General features: G+C 41.3%; 2 protein-coding genes across 7 annotated transcripts in view; one reads left to right on the top strand and one right to left on the bottom strand.

The window, feature by feature from the left end:
* The first annotated feature begins 1,839 nt into the window (after positions 1–1,839).
* Positions 1,840–11,323, top strand: METTL21A (methyltransferase 21A, HSPA lysine). Of its 2 annotated transcripts, none has more exons than XM_081849691.1 (4): positions 1,840–2,058; positions 7,120–7,274; positions 8,525–8,636; positions 9,338–11,323. In XM_081849691.1, the coding sequence occupies exons 1-4, from the start codon at positions 1,986–1,988 to the stop codon at positions 9,733–9,735; spliced, it is 738 nt and encodes a 245-aa protein (XP_081705817.1). In that variant the 5' UTR covers positions 1,840–1,985; the 3' UTR covers positions 9,736–11,323. The 2 variants fall into 2 exon arrangements, with proteins under 2 accessions (XP_081705817.1, XP_081705818.1); XM_081849692.1 differs by lacking the exon at positions 1,840–2,058 and adding an exon at positions 5,089–5,938.
* A 1,905-nt stretch (positions 11,324–13,228) lies between these two features.
* Positions 13,229–19,595, bottom strand: part of CREB1 (cAMP responsive element binding protein 1) — a 34,735-nt gene continuing 28,368 nt past the window's right edge. For all 5 annotated transcript variants that reach the window (XM_081849101.1, XM_081849102.1, XM_081849100.1 and 2 more), the window contains one exon: positions 13,229–19,526. In XM_081849101.1, the coding sequence (XP_081705227.1) occupies positions 19,382–19,526 (145 nt within the window). In that variant the 3' untranslated portion in view covers positions 13,229–19,381. The remainder of the gene's footprint in view (positions 19,527–19,595) is intronic.

The following is a 19,595-nucleotide window of genomic DNA, read 5'->3' as shown; positions in this document are numbered from 1 at the left end:
CTCCAGTTTCGTATCAAGCGGGAAAGCTAGTCTAAACTATTTAGACTCAGAATTCAGCTGATGCTTATACTGCTCTAAATGTTTCTATCTCTGTGATCTCCCTTTTTTTGGTTTCTTTTTAAAGAAACCCACCTCTATTTGCATAGCCTAAGCCCCGCCCTCCCAGCCGTGACATTCCTTCGCTTGAGACTTTGGCTTCAGTCCTTGCCCGTTGGCGGAGGAGGAGGCGGGTAGGGCTCGTGGTGGCAGCCTGTGTTGTCTGGCTCAGGACTATTTGGCTCTTTAATATTCGCCTGTGGAATGCGAAATTTCCCAGGTGAAGATCGCAGGTCCTTCATAAGCATCAGCACCAACCAGAACTCACTAAATGGAGGAGGGGAGAAATCCCAGTGAGCTTTGAGAAAGTGAGCCCCTGATTGGCTTGAATTCTGTTGTTGTTTAGTCGTTTAGTCGTGTCTGACTCTTCGTGACCCTATGGACCAGAGCACGCCAGGCACTCCTGTCTTCCACTGCCTCCTGCAGTTTGGTCAAACTCATGCTGGTAGCTTCAAGAACACTGTCCCACCATCTCATCCTCTGTCGATCCCTTCTCCTTGTGCCCTCCATCTTTCCCAACATCAGGGTCTTTTCCAGGGAGTCTTCTCTTTTCATGAGGTGGCCAAAGACTTGGAGCTTCAACTTCACGATCTGTCCTTCCAGTGAGCACTCAGGGCTCATTTCCTTCAGAATGGAGAGGTTTGATCTTCTTGCAGTCCATGGGACTCTCAAGTGTCTCCTCCAGCACCATAATTCAAAAGCATCAATTCTTTGGCGATCAGCCTTCTTGATGGTCCAGCTCTCACTTCCATACATCACTACTGGGAAAACCATAGCTTTAACTATACGGACCTTTGTTGGCAAGGTGATGTCTCTGCTTTTTAAGATGCTATCTAAGGCATCAATGATTCATACTGTAGAGTTAGAAAGGTCCCCAAGGGTCATCTAATCCAACCCCCTACAATGAAAGAATCTCAGCTGCAGAATCGACGACAGATGGTTATCCAACTTCTGCTTCGAAACCTCCAAGGAAGGAGTTCGTCCACCACCTCTCCACTATCGAACGGTTCTTACCATCCTAAAGTTCTTATTGATGTCTAGTCAGAATTTCCCTTCTGGTCACTTGAGGCCATGGGTTCGAGTCCTGCCCTCCGGAGCGGGAGGAAAAAACCCAAGCTTGCACCATCCTCCATGAGTCAGCCCTTGGGATATTTGAAGATTGGAAGTTGTGTGGAGGGAGGAACTGCAGCTTTGAGGAGAAAGGTGGAGAATGTTTAGTGCAGAGAGAGTACCACAAAATGATGTCTCTCTCTCTCCCCCCCCCCCCGCAAGCACTGGGAAGGGAGACCAGCAGTACCTCCAATTCGGCAAGGGGCATTTGTAGAGGAAACACTGGGGGGCAGGCGGGAGGCACGGGTGTGGATCTGACCTCCAAGAACATTCAAGCAATGCTGTAATTAGAGGCAGGCATGTTCTTCTGTAATTAGAGGCATGCTACTAGTGCGCAGAGAGACTGCAGAGCTCGAAAAGTTACGCGATCTTTGCAAGCCTCCCATGCTTCTGCTTCGCAGCCAGTGCAGTTCTTCTTTAATTGCATAATTGCAAAACTGATTATTAAAAAGAAAAGAAAAAAGAAAAACCAGGGCGCGATTTCTCCTGCTGCAAAGAGGCAACCAGTAAGTACGGTAAACAAGAATAACTGGCGCCTTTGCTTTTTAAAAAAAGGAGAGAAGAGATTGTAACCGGTAGTTAAAGCTCTGTGGGTAACTCTTCCGGTTTTAGTCCATGCAGAATGCTGGAAACGAATTGTAGAGCAGGAAGGGACAGAGTGATGGCTCAAGTGAAATAAAGGAAGAAAAGAAATCGTAACCGGAAGTTGAAGCTGAGTGCATACCTCTACACGTTTTTCCTTCTATGCCTGTAGTCCGGCCGTGCTGGCTGCTGTGCGCATGCCCGGTGCTCCCGCGCCGCCGAAAGTTGGTTCCCGGGACAAGTGGAAGGTCTCCGTGGACCCCGCGTCACGTGAGCAATGGAGGGACAGTGGGGGGGGGAGGAGTGTTGGGTTCCCTAGCAACAAGGAGGGAGGGAGGGAGGCCAGGTACCCCTCTCCTGAAGGATCACCATTATTATTATTATTATTAATAATATTATCTATCTATCTATATCTATCTATCTATCTATCTATCTATCTATCTATCTATCTATCTATCTATCTATCATCATCATCATCATCTATCTATCATCATCTATCATCTATCTATCTATCTATCTATCTATCTATCTATCTATCTATCTATGTATCATCATCTATCTATCTATCTATCTATCTATCTATCTATCATCATCATCATCTATCATCTATCTATCTATCTATGTATCATCATCTATCATCTATCTATCTATCTAATAATAATAATAAATAAACCAAGGGGAGGGCGAGCATAGAAAATGAACGTCTGGGGGAAAACGAGCTAGACGTTTTTGTTCTTCAATTCCAAATAATATAATTTTTATTCAAGAATAACAGGCATGCTCTTAGCAAAGCACAGACACACTTCGTCTAATGGCAAAGTTAAATCACCAAGCCAAAAAAAGATGCATGAGCTGCAGAGAATCTGTTATCTTTATTTTTATTAAACCTGCCCGTTTCCTTGGCAGGGCAGCTTACAGATAAAAATAAGAACAGATAAAAACGGTGTGTGTGTGTGTGTGAGAGAGAGAGAGAGAGAGAGCAGGAACAACCAAGAAACAATGAAACATGGATAGAATTAAAAATCTCTCTCTCTCTCTCTCTCTCTCTCTCTCTTATATGTAAGATCTCTTAAAACCGTACAAATAATTGCAATGCAAACAGCACAGCATCAGCCCTTTCATTAAATTGGCTAAGGTTTCTCAGGAATACAGTTAATAAGAGAAATACACAAAAAGCCTTTTTCATTGGATCGCACACAACACACAGCTCAGTTGGTTAGAGTGTGGTGCCGATAATGCCAAGGGACAGATGCATATTAGAGTGTGGTGCCGATAATGCCAAGGGACAGATGCATTGCAGGGGGTTGGACTAGATGATCCTAAGGGTCCCTTCGAACACTACAATTCTGTCTGTCTGTCTATCTATCTATCATCTATCTATCTATCATCTATATCTATCTATCTATCTATCATCTATATCTATCATCTATCTATCTTCTATCATCTATCTATCATCTATCTATCTATCTATCTATCTATCTATCAATCTATCTATCTATCATCTATATCTATTTATCTATCATCTATCTATCTATCTATCTATCTATCTATCTATCTATCTATCTATCTATCATCTATCATCTATCTATCTATCATCTATATCTATCTATCTATCTATCATCTATCATCTATCTATCTATCATCTCTATCTATCTATCATCTATCTATCTATCTATCTATCTATCATCTATCTATCTATCTATCTATCTATCTATCTATCTATCTATCTATCATCTATCATCTATCATCTATCTATCATCTATCATCTATAATCTATATCTATCTATCTATCTATCATCTATCTATCTATCTATCTATCTATCTATCATCTATCTATCTATCTATCTATCTATCTATCTATCTATCTATCTATCATCTATATCTATCATCTATATCTATCATCTATCATCTATCTATCATCTATCATCTATATCTATCTATCTATCTATCTATCTATCATCTATATATCATCTATCTATCTATCTATCTATCTATCTATCTATCATCTATCATCTATATCTATCTATCTATCATCTATCAACTATCTATCTATCATCTATCATCTATCAACTATCTATCTATCATCTCTATCTATCTATCTATCTATCTATCTATCTATCTCATCTCATCTCATCTCATCTCATCTCATCTTATCTTATCTATCCAACCTCCAGTGGGAAAGGAAAACATGAGGTATGTGCCCATATCCATTCCATTAATGTGTGAAAGAACCAGCTAAGGTGGCGCACTGCCTGCCTCCAGGGCCCCCGCATCTGTGAAAACTGAATTTTTGACAAGCCACCTCACAGGGTCGTTGTGTGCAAATATAGACGACTCCCCACTTATAGGGAGGAGCTACGTTCCGGGCCCCCATGTGCATAAGTGAAATTGCGCAATAATAATCGGGGGACTGCTGTCCTGCCGTATAGGATTTGGTTTGCGGGGTGCCAAAGGATACTAGCCTGTCTCTCGTGCTTTTAAACATGCAAATGCAATTATTTATTAAAAGTTATATACTGCTCTTCAGCGCAGGAGCTCACAAGATACATGAAACTGCTGTCTGAGATCATGAGTGTTCTGAGGAGATACTGCTCTCCCTTTCTTTCTCAGCTTCTGATCCCTTTGAGGTGATGGAAACTCTAAACCAGTGCCCAGTGTCAGTTCAGGAATGGTTGGTGGCAAATAATCACCTGAAGCTGATGTCCTTTTGGTCAGGAATTCTGCCAACGAGGAATTATCGTATTTTTCGCCCTATAGGACGCACTTTTCCCCCTCCAAAAATGAAGGGGAAATGTGTGTGCGTCCTATGGGGCGAATGCAGGCTTTTGCTGAAGCCTGGAAAGCGAGAGGGGTCGGTGCGCACCGACCCCTCTCGCTCTCCAGGCTTCAGGAAGCTATCCACAAGCCTTGGGAGCCCGGCGGGAGTTCCCGACGGGCTCCCAAGGCTTGTGGACAGCAGCCTGCAGCCCGAAACCCGGGGAGCGCAGCGGAGCGCACCCCGGGCTTCGGGCAGCTCTCCGCAAGCTTGAGGAGCCCGGTGGGAGTTCCCGCCAGGCTCCGCAGGCTTGCGCACAGCTGCCTGCAGCCTGAAGCCCGGGGAATGCAGCGCTGTGCACCCCGGGCTTCGGACAGCTGTCCGCAAGCTTGCGAACTCCTGCCGGGCTCCCAAGGCTTGCGGATAGCAGCCTGTTCTAGGGGCTGGGGTCGGGGGAAATAACAAAAAATTTCTTTATTCCCCCCCCCAAAAAAAACTAGGTGCGCCCTATGGGCCAGTGCGCCCTATAGGGCGAAAAATATGGTAGGTATACAACCCTGTTCTGGATGGAGTTGTACTCCTTCTGCAAGATCAGATATGCAGCTTAGGGTAGCGATCTTGAATATCCAGTATCAGTGCTGGACAAGAGTCATTTTTGCAGCTTAGTTTGCTAGCCGTAACCTTTCTTAGGGAATTTGGACCTGAGCGTAATCACTCATGCAATCTTCCAGGTTGTATGACCTCTTTCCATGAGGCTCTGCCTTTAATCGCGGCTCATTCAATTGCAATTGGTCCAAAATTCAACTGGCTGGAACGTCAGAACGTATACCTCTGATCTTACTTCATCTCTACCAGTTTCCTTTTTAAAAAAGGCTGAATTTCAAAATGTTGCTGTTAAGCTGTTTAGAGCCTTAGTTGACCCAGCTTTCTCCCATATGAAACTGATCAATCCATGAGCTCAGCCTCAGAGCCTTTTCTATTGTGCCATCATTAGTAGAAATTCAAAGCGTGGTTTCATGGCCCCTTTTTAGTGGTGGCACGGTGCTTTGACATGCCTTCTCTGGTGAGATCCATCAGGCTCCCTCTCTTCATGTGTTGTTCAGACAGGCTTTAAAAATTCACTTGTTAAAGCAGACTTCTAATACTTAACGTTTTGGGACAGGAATACTGTATCCATGTATGCCCAGTATTGTCAGTAATAATCCCTTGATAGAAATTCATAAGATCAAAGTCATGAAATACATTTTATGTTTCTTTGATTTAATTTGGTTCTGTTTTTACATGCACAGGAAGATGAACATAAAATGAAAATAGTTCTGACTGCTAACTAAGCATCAAGCAAGTGTAAGGAGGTTGCCTATAGAGAAGAATTCTTGGCATCTTCCACAAGCACTGGTAGTCTGCTTTAAGTAAAACTCAGAGATAAATTCCTAGTGTGAATATTTTACGTTTCAGTTACAGTGGTGCCTCGCAAGACGAAATTAATTCGTTCCGCAAGTTTTTTCTTCTTGCGAGTTTTTCATCTTGCGAAGCACGGTTTCCCATAGGAATGCATTGAAAATCAAATAATGCGTTCCTAGGGAGACCGCCTTCAGACCAGGTCCGGGGACAGTCTGTCCCCAGACCTCTTCTGAGGGCTGGCGGGGGGAGAATGACTTTTCTCCCCACCGCCAGCCTTCAGAACAGCCTTCTGAAGGCTGGCGGTGGGAAGAAAAGCCCTTCTCCCGCCGCCAGCCTTCAGAAGAGTTCCTGCAGGGCTGCCTAGGCTGCGGATAGCAGCCTGCTGCCCGGCGCGAGGGACGCTCTGAAGCAGAGCGCCCCTCACGCGGGGCAGACATTCGCAGCTTGGGGAGCCCTGCAGGACTTCCCCGCAGGGCTCTCCAAGCTGCGGATAGGGGCAGCAGGCTGCTATCCGCAGCTTGGAGAGCCCTGTGGGGAACTCTTCTGAAGGCTGGCGGGGGAGAAGGGCTTTTCCTCCAACCGCAAGTCTTCAAGACAGGTCCGGGAACAGAGGAGAAGCGCTGCCGCCTTCCCCTCTGTTCCCGGACCTGTCCTGAAGGCTTGCGGTGGGAGGAGGGTTTTCCTTCCCACCGCCAACATTCAGAATGCTGTTCTGAATGTTGGCGGTGGGGAGGAAAAACCCTCCTCCCACCGCAAGCCCCGGGAACAGAGGAGAAGCGCTGCGCGCCTTCTCCTCTGTTTCCGGACCTCCCACCGCAAGCCTTCAGGACAGGTCCAGGAACAGAGGAGAAGGCGCGCTGCGCTTCCCCGCTGTCCCCGGAGATTTCCCTATGGGCTTTCGTCTTGCGAAGCAAGCCCATAGGGAAATTCGTCTTGCGAAGCCGCTAAAAATCGGAAAACCCTTTCTTCTTGCGGGTTTTTCGTTTAGCGAGGCATTCGTCTTGCGGGGCACCACTGTACCAACATTTGGCATGGAGTGAGTGTAAAATCAGAATAAGTGAATTGTGGAGTCGGGCAAAACTTGAGTCAACCTTTGCTAATGGAATCTGAAGAAGTACAAAGAGCCTTTTGTACAAACTTTCCCCCTAATGCTATACTTCCATTTGATTTGACAGACGAAAGGATGGCCTTGGTTCCTTACGATGACACGGCTGCTTGGGGGATGCAGAAGTTGCACAAGTCTTCCTCTACATACTGTTTTGCCAACCACACCATCGAGATCCAGCAGAACTGGAAGCAGCTGGGTGTTGCAGCTGTTGTGTGGGATGCGGTCCGTATAATTTTGCACCTATTCATTTTCTGACACTGTTGCTGTTTAAAGATGATCCTTTGCTGTTTAAAGGTGGCCATTAATAGTCACTTGTCCAGCCCCCACCCCACTCCAATTCCTAAATCAGTAGTTCTTCAATGCTTTTGTAGCCTGATCCTGTGCCTGCTTACTAATCATGGAACATAGTAGGATTTACCTCCAAATTATTGTATAGTAGTCCTGCCATAGTACCGATGGTCTAATCTAGTTGTCCTAATAGTCTTATCTGTAGTTGTAGTGTTTCTTAAACTATTATTTGGGTAGCAGAGCAACTGATAAAACCTGATATGGATGTTCTCTTCACACTGAACTGTTGATCTTCAAAGCCACACATTTCAAAAGAGACCATGGAGGATGAAAGTCATACTGTAAATGTTTAAAGACACACTTTACACATTTATCATGCACTGTATACTGTGTTCTTGATGTTTTGGCATAGTTTCAGATGACAGTATACTTCACTGTAGTCATAGACACTCTTACCTGAGAGTAAGTCATGTTGAACTCAACAGAACCTGTTTCTAAATAGACATGTATAGGATCACACTGCTGTCTGTTTGGGTGCTGATGGTACAGCCTTTCTACAGAATGAACCATTGGTGATGCCACATTAAAAAAATAAAAATAAAACTCTGATATTTCTTGTTTTTCTGTGCTGGAAAAATGCTCTTGTAATCTGTCCTCATTTTATTCTACACATCAGAAAGATTAGTTCTTTCATCATCTCTTGACAAGGGGTGATCTGTTCAGAGATGTGAAATCTCACTGGATATGTACCTTCTTTCAAAAAAATCAGTTTTAACTTCCTACCTGAAGAAGATAAAATTATGAGTAGCCAAACAAATAAATCATTAGTACAGCCCTCAAGGAGACTGAATTCTTCTCTTTAGTGTATATTTGTCAAAAAGTACAGTTTTAAATAGCTCACAATCTGCTGAGCAGAGTAACGTCACTAGAAATTAATAATTTGCAGTTAAATCCTCATTTTAGGCAGGGACACCCAGACCTCCAGTTTTAACCTCCCCAGTCCCCCTGAGTATTTAGGTCCGAAGAATAATAATATTCTGGTCTGCCTGCACTTCACAGCAGTTTGTTGCCCTCAACTTTTTTGCAAGTTTGTCATGTGATCCACATGAACAACGCTGTGTTTTGGCATTAACCTAAATAAGCATTCTTGCTAATTAGATTCTTTTCCCCTTTTGGGTGCCCAGGCTGTGGTTTTGTGTACTTTCTTGGAGATGGGAGGCATTGATCTACAAGGACGCTTGGTGATTGAGTTAGGAGCCGGAACAGGCTTGCTGGGAATTGTAGCTGCATTGCTTGGTAAGTTTCTCTTTGCAGAAACTGGGGCTGACAGTGATTCTGAGTTGCATTGTTTTCCTTGGGTGCTGTTCACTGCAGAGCACAATCCCTTTTTATTGTGTGTGTTTTTTTGGGGGGTGTTGGGGGATCCTATACCAAACATGTTTATTTTGCAGCCATCCCAAGATATAGCCTTTTCAGACTGCAATCCTATATACACATATCTGGGTGCAAGTCCAATCCAACTCATCTTCAGTTGATATACCATTTATGACTCTAAACCAAGATAACCTTTCAACTCTTGAATTGCAACCACTTGAATTACGGCTGCATGGCCGTTGTGGGGCTGCCTTGAAAATGATCTAGAAACTTCAGCTGACCCAAAATGGGGCTGCAAGGTTATTAACAGGGGCTTGCGGAGAATGGATTAGCATAGAAATGCAATGATAGAAAGATGGTAGCATAATATTCTTTTATTGAGCATTAGAACACTCTCTTGGTCTGGATAGCTTGGCTGAATGACATGACTGGTCCGTACTGAACATTAATAATAGTATTTCCGAACATGAGTTTACATAGGAATCAACCCGAGAAATGGTTTTGTTGTTTGGGGAAATAAACCTGTGTTTTGAAAGTTGTGCCGGATACCAGCAATTTGTCTTTACACATTTGATTTCTCCTTCTTCTCCTCCTCCTCCTCCTCCTCCTTTTTGGGACGTTAGGTGCTCAAGTGACAATCACAGACAGGAAGGCAGCCTTGGCTCTACTGGAGTCAAACGTCCAAGCTAATTTACCTGCTGACATCCGGCCAAGGACAGCAGTAAAGGAACTGACTTGGGGTCGAGACTTGGGGAGCTTCTCTTCAGGAGGATATGACTTTATCTTGGGAGCAGACATTGTTTACCTGGAAGAAACATTTGCCGATCTTCTTGAAACGCTGGACCATCTCTGCTCTGAACAAACGGTGATCCTACTATCATGCCGCCACCGTTACGAGCGAGACCACAACTTCCTGAAGATGTTGAAGGAGCGGTTTTCAGTATACGAGGTGCACTATGACCCTAGTAATGATGTGCATATATTCAGAGCACAGAGGAAAGCCCAGAAAGCAGATCTGTGATTAGTTTGTGAACTCTAGTATGCTTATTCCTGCCACTTGCAATCGTACCTGGACCAAACAACTTAATTTAGGCCTTTCATCCAGCCATTCCTCCTGTTTTTTCCCATCCCGATCATGGTAGCTCAGGTAATCCAACCAAATTATAAATGGACCAATGAATTATTAGTATGCAAGGGCCAAGCCTGCTGGCTTCAAGTAAATGGAAAAATCCAATTAGATTAATAATAGTGACAGTTTACCTCTGTTTCCCACTAGTGTTAAGCTATGCTGCTCAGAACTACATCTCAGGGCACTTCCCCCAATGGAACAGCAAATCTGAATTATGCAGTGTCTGGGGGTGGGGGGAATGTGATATTCACAAGGAAGTATTTGTCTATATTATGAAAAAACAAACCAGTTTTACTGTTTGTGTACTTAGAGAGAATGAATCAGTTAGCAATTTCTATCAGGCTAACTGGAACAATGATCAATCATGCAATAGAGAAATAATATACCAAAACATTAGGGGAGTTATTGATTTGCATTCCTAATAGAATGTTTAAATTCTTCTAGATATTTCGCATGAGACTAAATAGTCTAACATCATTCAATCATTATTATTTAGAGTTGCCTAGTTCCTTAGAAATTCATTCTGTTCACAAATATGCTTCATTAGTTGTTTTTCAGTAATCAAGTTTGTAATTTATAATTCATTAGTGCGCATTCAAGCTGTCCAGTAATTTTATTTATCAAGTCTAAAGATGATACAAATCTGTGTTTATTCTCTTAAGTGGATCCCTACTGTTTTATCAAAAAGTAAAATTGTAATACATTAGTTAAGTAAATTACTAATCTACATTTAATAAAGTTTCCCCTCTGCTAATTCAAATCTGCCAATGTAGAATCAGAACCACCCCGAATCCAGCATCAGTTATCAGTATGCAAGTCCAAATACAGTAAAAACCGTGATATCATAAATAAGCCAGAAGTCAACTAATAACTGAAGTCTTTTTCAAAGGTAATTTCAAGGTCATCAAGTACGTTTACAGTAAGATCTTCTTTGAATAGTTTTTTTAATGTCCAGAAAGTCTATGGGTGTCTATATCCAAATAAAGTTCTGTTCCCAGTAAACTTATCTGTTTAGATTCACACAATATATATAACATGTAAGTTTGTCTTATATTAAAGTTTGTCTCAAAATTTGGAATTAGTTAAGGTATAATTTAAAGTCGCGATGCTTTCTGTTGCAATGAAAAAATAGATCCTTCCCTCAAAAGCTTTCCGTGAGACTAGATTTACTCCTGAAATTATCAAAAGAAAAAGATGAATCCATTTCTTACCCAAATATCATGTGATGAAGAGAGCAGAAAGTGAGTCCATTGTCCATTGTCTATCATCGCAATTGGAAAGTGATCGGATCAATAAAGTGTACTATCTGCTTAGTGACTTGTAAAATTCTGGTGCAAAGTTCCAGTATTCTTATTCTCATGTGGAAGAAGTTCTTACAAATAAGTTGTTACTGCCTGATAGAGATAGTAATACTTGATAGTTGTAAATCATTCCACAGAAGTAGAAAGTCAATAAAAATGTTTGATGTTTTGCAAAGAAATGTCCCATGTTTGATTAGTTTTTCAACAGAAGGATACAACCAGGCAGTTGTACTCAAGAGGTAATCTCAGGTGACTTCTGAATCTGAACTCCTCCACTTAAACATGCCTCCAGAGTGAGGTGCCAAATTCCATCCCAATCAGCAGAGTGCTACTTCTAACCAGAAATCCAGAATTTCCATATGAACGTGTTGCCCAATTGCGTTGTGGTCCCTTGGTGTGGATCCCAAGTACTGTGAGCAAACTGAAAAGAGCTGCATGTGCAGTGGGAACAGAAGAGCAGTTCTCTAGTTGAGAGGTTCTGCAGCAGTCCTCGTATTTCCACGTGCAGCAGTAGAAGAGAACATTTGGACCAAAACCATCCAAGAGGCACAAGAGTGTCCCTAGCTGAGCACAAAACAACTCCCATCGTGCATGTAACAGGATACTTTTGGACTCCCGAAACTTCCTAAAGAGCGCAAAGCACAATCTTGAAATCGACTGTGCAAATGTAACAAGGGTGAACAAATCTTTAAAGATCTACACAATCTCATTTTTAAGCTGCACCATTCTTTGGTTCTTATGGTTCAGGCACTAGGTAAAGGGACCCCGGACCATTAAGTCCAGGCACGGACGACTCTGGGGTTGCAGCGCTCATCTCGCTTTATTGGCCGAGGGAGCTGGCGTTTGTCTGCAGACAGCCTCCGGGTCATGTGGCCAGCATGACTAAGCCACTTCTGGTGAAACCAGAGCAGCACACGGAAACACTTTACCTTCCCGCTGGAGCAGTACCTATTCATCTACTTGCACTTTGACGTGCTTTCGAACTGCTAGGTAGGCAGGAGCTGGGACCAAGCAATGGGAGCTCACCCTGCTGCGAGGATTCAAACCGCCAACCTTCTGATCGGCAAGCCTTAGGCTCTGGTTTAGACCGCAGCGCCGCCCGCGTCCTATTCGGTTCAGGCACTACCTAACAGCAATAAAAACAGCTGTTTAAAGTAACTGAAGTTTTTTTTTGAAAGAGCTCTTTCTGGGATTTAGAACTGAATCAGTTTACAAATTCGGTCTTCAGCTTTTCCAGCCTAAGTAAATCCATTCCATCGCAACCTGTAACCTGTGGAGCACTTTTGTGCTGTAGGATTTGACAATCCATCCTAGGGCACATTCTCAGTTTGAGCTGGATCTAAGGTTGAGCAGAGCACGTGCTGAAAAACCCTAATGACCTGCCCCACCCCATCCTGGCAGAGACAATAGGTATCTACCCCTGGAAGCTTGTGTAGAATTGTAGAATTAGAAGGGACCTCCAGGATCATCTAGTCCAACCGCCTGCAAACTAGCAATATGCAGCCGTCCCTTTATGCGGGGAACCCTTTATGCCTGCAACCTTGGCATTATCAGCGCCATTCTGAGGAAAGGGGCACAAGCGATCTGTGCTATTATTCTGGTGCAATATGTGGAGCTGGGAGGTTAGGAGGGCCGTTGCTATGGTTTCTACAAATTTCTTCAGCCCAGCCTCCCCATTTCCTAGTCAAGGGAGCAGCTCCCCCCCCCCCCCCATTTCTTCCTTCCTGTTAATAATGAAAGGTAACATCATTTTTGTGGGTGTGCCAGGGACATGAATGGGAATTCATTCCCATTTCCCATGGGCCTCTGGTACATCTAGATTAGGGGAGCTTTCCACAGGTGTTCTGAAATACATCTGGTGGCATAAACTCTCCTGCTAGTTTACCTGTCTCTGCCCCCAAAGCAGCCCTTAGGCTGCATCCTAGGGTCCCTCGCCAGCTTGACAGAAAGTATACCTATGATTGGGCTCTCAGAGCATCTCTGTTTTATTGTTTTGCTCTTAAGTGGTCAAGCGGCAAGTATCGCTGACGTCAACGGCATCAAGATAAATGACCCTCCTTCTCTGAAGAAAAGAGACTTCAAAATGATTTTAAAAGCATGTTTATGTGTCTGCACATAAATGTGTAAAAAGGGTGTTATGACAGTTTATACCACAAACTTTACAGTAAGAAAAAGCACTTTTATGACAATTCACAAATTCACAAGGATCACTTTAATATACAAAGCAATTACTAGCATTCTGAAACACAAAGCAGTTAGTATGTACACAATGTTAATAAAAAGCAGTGTAACTCAGTACATGGGGTGGGGGAAATAAACGCACAAAACAATAATTACAAAATTAAAACAGGGGTGTTTCTAGGAAATAGAGGATTCTCAAATGAAATTAACCCATCCCCAGTTCATATTTCTTTGCTCAGCAATTTAATTTCAAGAGGAAACTTTTTTCAAAGTTCAATACCCTGTTTTGTGCTGATTGTTTTGGGTGAAGAATCAGAAATGGGGGTGAATTTTAGTTTCTCTTAAATAAAAATAGCATAGCCATCCCCATTCCAGAAACTTGAAATTTTGAATTGTGATTTCTTCATGTGTAAACTGCCTTCCAAACGTAACGAAGGAGCTTTAGAGAAGGTGGTTCACTTGCTAAACTTTCTCTCTCTGTGTTCTTGCAAGCAGAATGGTCATACATAAAGTAGTAGGGTTGTAAATGGAATTGAAGGTCTAGCATTTAGTTTCTTCTTATTTCAAAACAGAAATAATTCTATTACACAGATATGGAGTGGAGTGGTATCTGGCTCAAGTGCAACTGGCAGAAAACATTTTAAAAACAATCTCCCAATTATTTATCATGACCTTATTGAATACCATCAAACTGTTTTAGGTCTCCTCTCCTCTTCCTTCCTTCCTTCCTCAGATTGTCCATCAAATCAATATGCGGCCACAGCTCAAGTGACTGACTGATACAGTAGTATCTTGCTTAGAATGAGACAGCCAATGGTTGTTTTTAAATCTGCACCAATCTCTAACTTGATTCCATTATCAACAAGTCAATCAGGAGGAGAAATTCAAGTGAGGAGAACCTCCAGATAATTAAGAGAGGTTTGATGTGCCTTGGGTTCAATGTGAGGCTAAGAGGCCACATGTAAACAATACAGCATAGTTATTGTGGTAGGCAGTGGTGACTGGGTAATATTCAGAAAGCACTGCAAAAGAATGGCAACCTTAGGACCTCGGTGCTTAATTTTTGCAGCCACGTATCCATAAATTAATGAGCTAAATCCCAGCGTAGTTGTTCTCAGTTGTCTCATTACACTGGGGTAAGCTATAGGTCCCATTGACACCAAGCATCCCAGAAATAAATGCTGAATTGGTGAAAACCCTGAGAAAGTGAGTAAAAGGGTACAGTAAGATGCGGTGAGATTCCTCGCAGGTATAAGCAAGGGAGCGATCAAAATAACAATCCTGAACAAACCCTCATCATTTCTGACTCTGTAAACATGACTTTAAAATGTACGACCGCTCACTTCAAGCTAGCAGGGACCTGCATTTGCAGTACCAAAAATACATTTGTGCTATTAAAAGAAAAAGCCTGTCCGTTCACCTACGACTATGGTTTACATACATTTTGAGGTTGCAGTGTTTCAGGATGCAAATATATCAGAATGAAATATTTGGGACTACATTCTGATATGTCGTCTACTGATTTCTCATCTTGCAGTGAAGCCATGCAATAATTCTTAAGCTACAGTCAGCATGGAAGATGAATGTATCACAAGACAGTGCACTGCTAAAATTTCAGCACCATATATTTAACAGTTCCAAGCTGGCTGTGCTTCTCAATGTGCTCAGAACAGAGGTTGGTGTACTTTATATCTAGAAAATTTAGAAGACTTGATAAAATCTATCCATAGGCATAAAGTATGCAACCATGGGTTTATCGTATAGAAAAATAAACCCATTTTAAGAGTCTTTAACTTTACATCAACTCATCTTAATTGCCAGCAGGAAATACTAGGGAGTTGTGCTTTCTGATAAATCTGGGTGTGTTATGTAGCTTCACTCTTCAAGGAAAACAAATCCATGCATCTTACATTTTTTTCATCTGGATTCAATCCTTGAAATGTTCAGTTCTATTCACAAACTACAAAATGAATTTAGCATCACCAAAATTTAGTTTCCCCTTTTCTCATATGATTGTTCCAATCATTAAATACAATCCTCTGCCACATTTCTAATGTCATTAAAAGGACTGTAATCTTCCTAACTTCCACTGGCCTGTAGATTTTTGGTCCTGCCCTGCAGATCCCCCACAAGAATTGCCTCTTTTAAAGTTTATCCTGAGAGTCAGTGGATTAGCTAAAAGTAATGAGATATATACAAATAGTGGGACCACAATAAATATGCTAGGCGCTCTTCAGATTAAGAGCCAAGCTGCATGATCAATACCCTCAAAGGCAAAATTTGAACTGTGACTGTACTGCAACTTCACACTGCAGATGGCAACTGAAATGTTTGCCTCATCACAACAACATGCCCAAACATTAAAAACTAAGATGTCAGTGGAAGGCTATAGTATACCCTTCTCCATAACACTAGTTTTTTTTATGGGCAGGATTTTAAAAAATACATGTGGGAGCACAATCAAACATTCAGTCACCACCTTCAGCATGTAGTTGTACATTCTAGCCTTCAACAGCACCCAAGGCTCCAGGTCATGTATTTGAGCTCATTACCAAAACTGATTTAGGTCATACCGCAAGTTCTCACCTTACTGGGAATTATTTAGCTTCAGATAATTGTTTCTGAAATAGAGACACTATAGAACCACCAGACTTGTTTAGACGGATGTGTGCTTTCACACTCAAGCAATGCTGGAATAAGATACTAGAAACCACACAAAAGCAAGAAAACTGGAAAAATATTTTTCTCACAAAAAAAAAAAGGGGGGTGGGTGGGTCATTAGTTCCCTTTGTATAAAGCAAATCTTTTCCTTTTATTTTATTTTTTTTGCCTTAATGTATAGCTGCCGAAGAGACAAAGCACAAGGTGAAGAATCTGGGGGAAGAGAGGAGCTTAAAACAGCTGACATAATTCCATAATTCACTTTCTAAAAAAATACAAATTGCAGTGAAATAAAATCACTAAATATGGGTAAGTGAACAACAATACAACATATCAATAAGCGCCAGAAGAATGTAGCTCAAACAAGAGGCTGAAGCGTGTGTATTAACACGCATGCACATTCTCTCTCTCACACACACAGAGTAAAACTTTTTTTCTGACCTCAATATACTATAATACTCAGCATTCCTGACTTAAAAGCTCTCAGAGCTATAGATTATATACTGTGTATATATATTTTATATATGTACATATTTTATACATATGCATTTTCCAAGAATATCTGTTAGAAGAACACCCTGGGCAATATTTTAATTGCCTACATGGTATCTTTTATTTTGTAAAAGATAGAAACTGTACTTGAAACCAGACCTATGTATGGTGACTACAACGGAGCTAGCCCTTTCTGCACCTCTTTTTTTTCAATTAAGCCTGGCAACCAACTTAGTATTTTAGCAAAATTTCTGTTGAGAAGAAAAGGGGCCAATGCAAAACAACCAGGTAAGACAATCTTGCTGTTTGTTCAATAAATTAGCAATATACAAAATAAGGGTTTGCTTGTTTTTCGCATTCTCTTCAGTTCCTTTTGGCTGTCATAATTACAAAGGACATACCAGTAAAGTCTGAACTTGGGTTTACCGAAAACATAATAGGAAATTGTTGTATTTCATAAGAAATGCCAGATATCTCGGTATTGGGTAAGTAAAAACTGACAGATGTTATTTTATTGCTGGTGAAAGATTCCAGAATGAAAACCCTGAATTGACCTATAGACGAGCCACACTAGATTTTGCAAGCAGTTCATGTTGAGCCTCCTTTGACCGAATGGAACCTGGGAAAGGCTGAAATTAAGCGTAGGATCAGCCCCACCACAACCCATTTGACTGCTGATATCTCTTGCTGAAATGCAACTCTCTCAACTAATTGCAGGAGATGCCAAGAACACAGCAAGCAGAGTTATGGTGGTTGCTTTCCTCATGAACGAATTTTAGATTATTACATGTTTAAACAGATTACCTGACACATCCATAGCCAGCTTTGAAAGAGGCTTTCTCAAACCAAGATCAACACATACAATGGTTTTCAATGAGGTTAGCAATTTGAGAAAATCAGCAGAGATCATGATTCTACCAAAATTTCGGGGGGTGAGGGGAACAAACCTCACAAGGCAGGTAAAAACTGTGGATCTGAGTTCTCCATAATCTATCATCCCATTTCTTTGTAGGAATCTGCTTTTGTTTTGTTTAAAAAAATATTATGATGTGAGAATTAAAGGGTTTCTAAAACGGCAGGACTTATTTTTGTTCAAAATGTCTGTATTATTTTATCCAATAGCAGGAGGAAAAGTTTGCCTTGCAAATAAAAATAAGCTGCTTAAAATATGAGGCTTGATAACTTTTTATACTCTTTAATTCTAAAGATTTTGTGACATGCCATGCAAACAAATTTTGTCTTCATCTGATAAAAGAGTAAATTATCAAGATTTGCACTTATTTTCATAAAAAACAAATGCACTATTAAGTAAAATTACTAGCTCAATTATTGCTACAGGTGTTACATTTAACTGATAAAACATTGCAATAGGCCATGTTGGTTTTATCACCTATAAGAAGATTTGTGAACTAATATTCTTTCAGGAGCAGTCTTATTTTATGTGCAGGCTTTTATAGATGAGGATCAAAATAACTGCTGGGATTAGAGATTCAAAATAACTTCATGTTCTCTTAAATAAGTCCATTTTGCCTCCGGAGAACTGATTCCACCTTAAGAAGCCAAAGTAGCTTGAACAAAGGAATTTCTAATGTTGAATGGCTTATTTGCTGCCTTAAATCATATTATATTGATTAATCACATTACTGATTCCTGCAACATACTTTAGGGGAAGTTTTTTTCTTTTTACTCCTTAGGGTTTGAATGTCTGCAGATGAGAAACTTTTACTTAGATCCAGCTTGATCCCTAAATGACAGAGTCCTACTGAAATCAGATAGCTTAACTGGGATGCAGGTCTGGCTGATGACTTAGGTTTAACAAGTCAGTTCAATTTCACACCATCTATGTGCACAATAGGGAGATTTAGAAAAAAAAAATTCTCTACCAGGTCACCTGCACGAAAAAGTTAACATTCACTCCTTTCTTCACTCAAGTATGCACTGCTAGTGGTTGCCTTGTATAACATTGCCTCTGGATAATGCAAAACAAAAATGGTGTTTTAATGAATTATTCTTTATGATAATCTCATGGACTTCTAAGCTAAAGCAGAACGTTACCGTTCCTGCTCTACTGCTTGCTAGGAGTCCATGTCCCCTTAGGATATCATAAGCGTTAGATGATTTCTTTACGGGCAATCAAAAGACTGAACACATGAAATATCCTTTTTTATGTAAAAAAAACAGGAAATCAATGGAATAATTTTTTATCATATAGAAAACTATCTAAAAAACAGATGGAGGTTACAGGTGACTATCCCACCTTCTCCCCAACCCTTCTCTATATGCTCATTTAATTCCTACTGTGTACATACCTACATACCTGAAGTACATGTCTTTTGGCATCATTCTACCACGTAGATGCAACTGTAAAGTTTGATAATGGACGTTTCAAACCATGCGACAATTTGGCAACCATAGCTTCCTCAGAGCATACCTTGGGTACACATCCAGCCCACATAATACTTCAGGGCAGAGCCTTGCGATAACCATCTCTGAGGGATTCAGATGAGCTGTGTTTTAATTCTTGAAACATTATGAAATAACCCCCTCTGTGCGCGCACATAAAAAACAAAACCCAGCTTCAGAAGTGAACGTTATTATTCCTTGAAGAAGATGGGAGATGAGGAAGTCTCTTCTCTTTCTTCTCAACCAGGATGCACTGTGGTGAAAATAATTTGGGGGAAGGGAGAGGGAAGGTGGGGGAGAAGTGGAGGCAGGTGTTTCAACATTCACAGTTTAATGCAAAGCACAGACGAATAAAATTCTGCAGCTGCTTTCAGGCAGTTTTGCGCGTAGAAAAAAAAAAGAGAGAAATGTTTAGAAAATAAAAAGTCCACTTTGTCTTTCTGGCAGTCACCAAAGCAGTCTTTCTCTGACATTAACAAACCAAAAATGGGGATCTAAAATTAATCCGATTTGTGGCAATAAAGGTCCTTAAGTGCTTTTAGCTCTTCAATCAATGTCTTGTTTTGGTTTTCAAGCACAGCCACTCTGTTTTCTAGACATTTGACATATTCTTTTTTCTTCCTGCGGCACTCGCGTGCTGCTTCCCTGTAGGCAAAACAGAATATTAAAGCTCAAGTCAATATGTTCACTGATTTTAAACTGATAAAACTGAAG

Source organism: Podarcis erhardii, assembly GCF_964252035.2.
Source record: "Podarcis erhardii genome assembly, chromosome: 1".
NCBI classification, from domain to species: Eukaryota; Metazoa; Chordata; class Lepidosauria; order Squamata; family Lacertidae; genus Podarcis; species Podarcis erhardii.
Note: the sequence above shows the minus strand (reverse complement) of the source record. Positions and strands in the feature narration are given on the sequence as shown.

Coding starts and splice junctions, on each gene's coding strand:
- METTL21A (XM_081849691.1), top strand. CDS start 1,986: ATGCCCGGTGCTCCCGCGCCGCCGAAAGTTGGTTCCCGGGACAAGTGG. Junction 2,059..7,119: donor CTCCGTGGACCCCGCGTCAC/GTGAGCAATGGA, acceptor TTGATTTGACAG/ACGAAAGGATGGCCTTGGTT. Junction 8,637..9,337: donor AATTGTAGCTGCATTGCTTG/GTAAGTTTCTCT, acceptor TTGGGACGTTAG/GTGCTCAAGTGACAATCACA.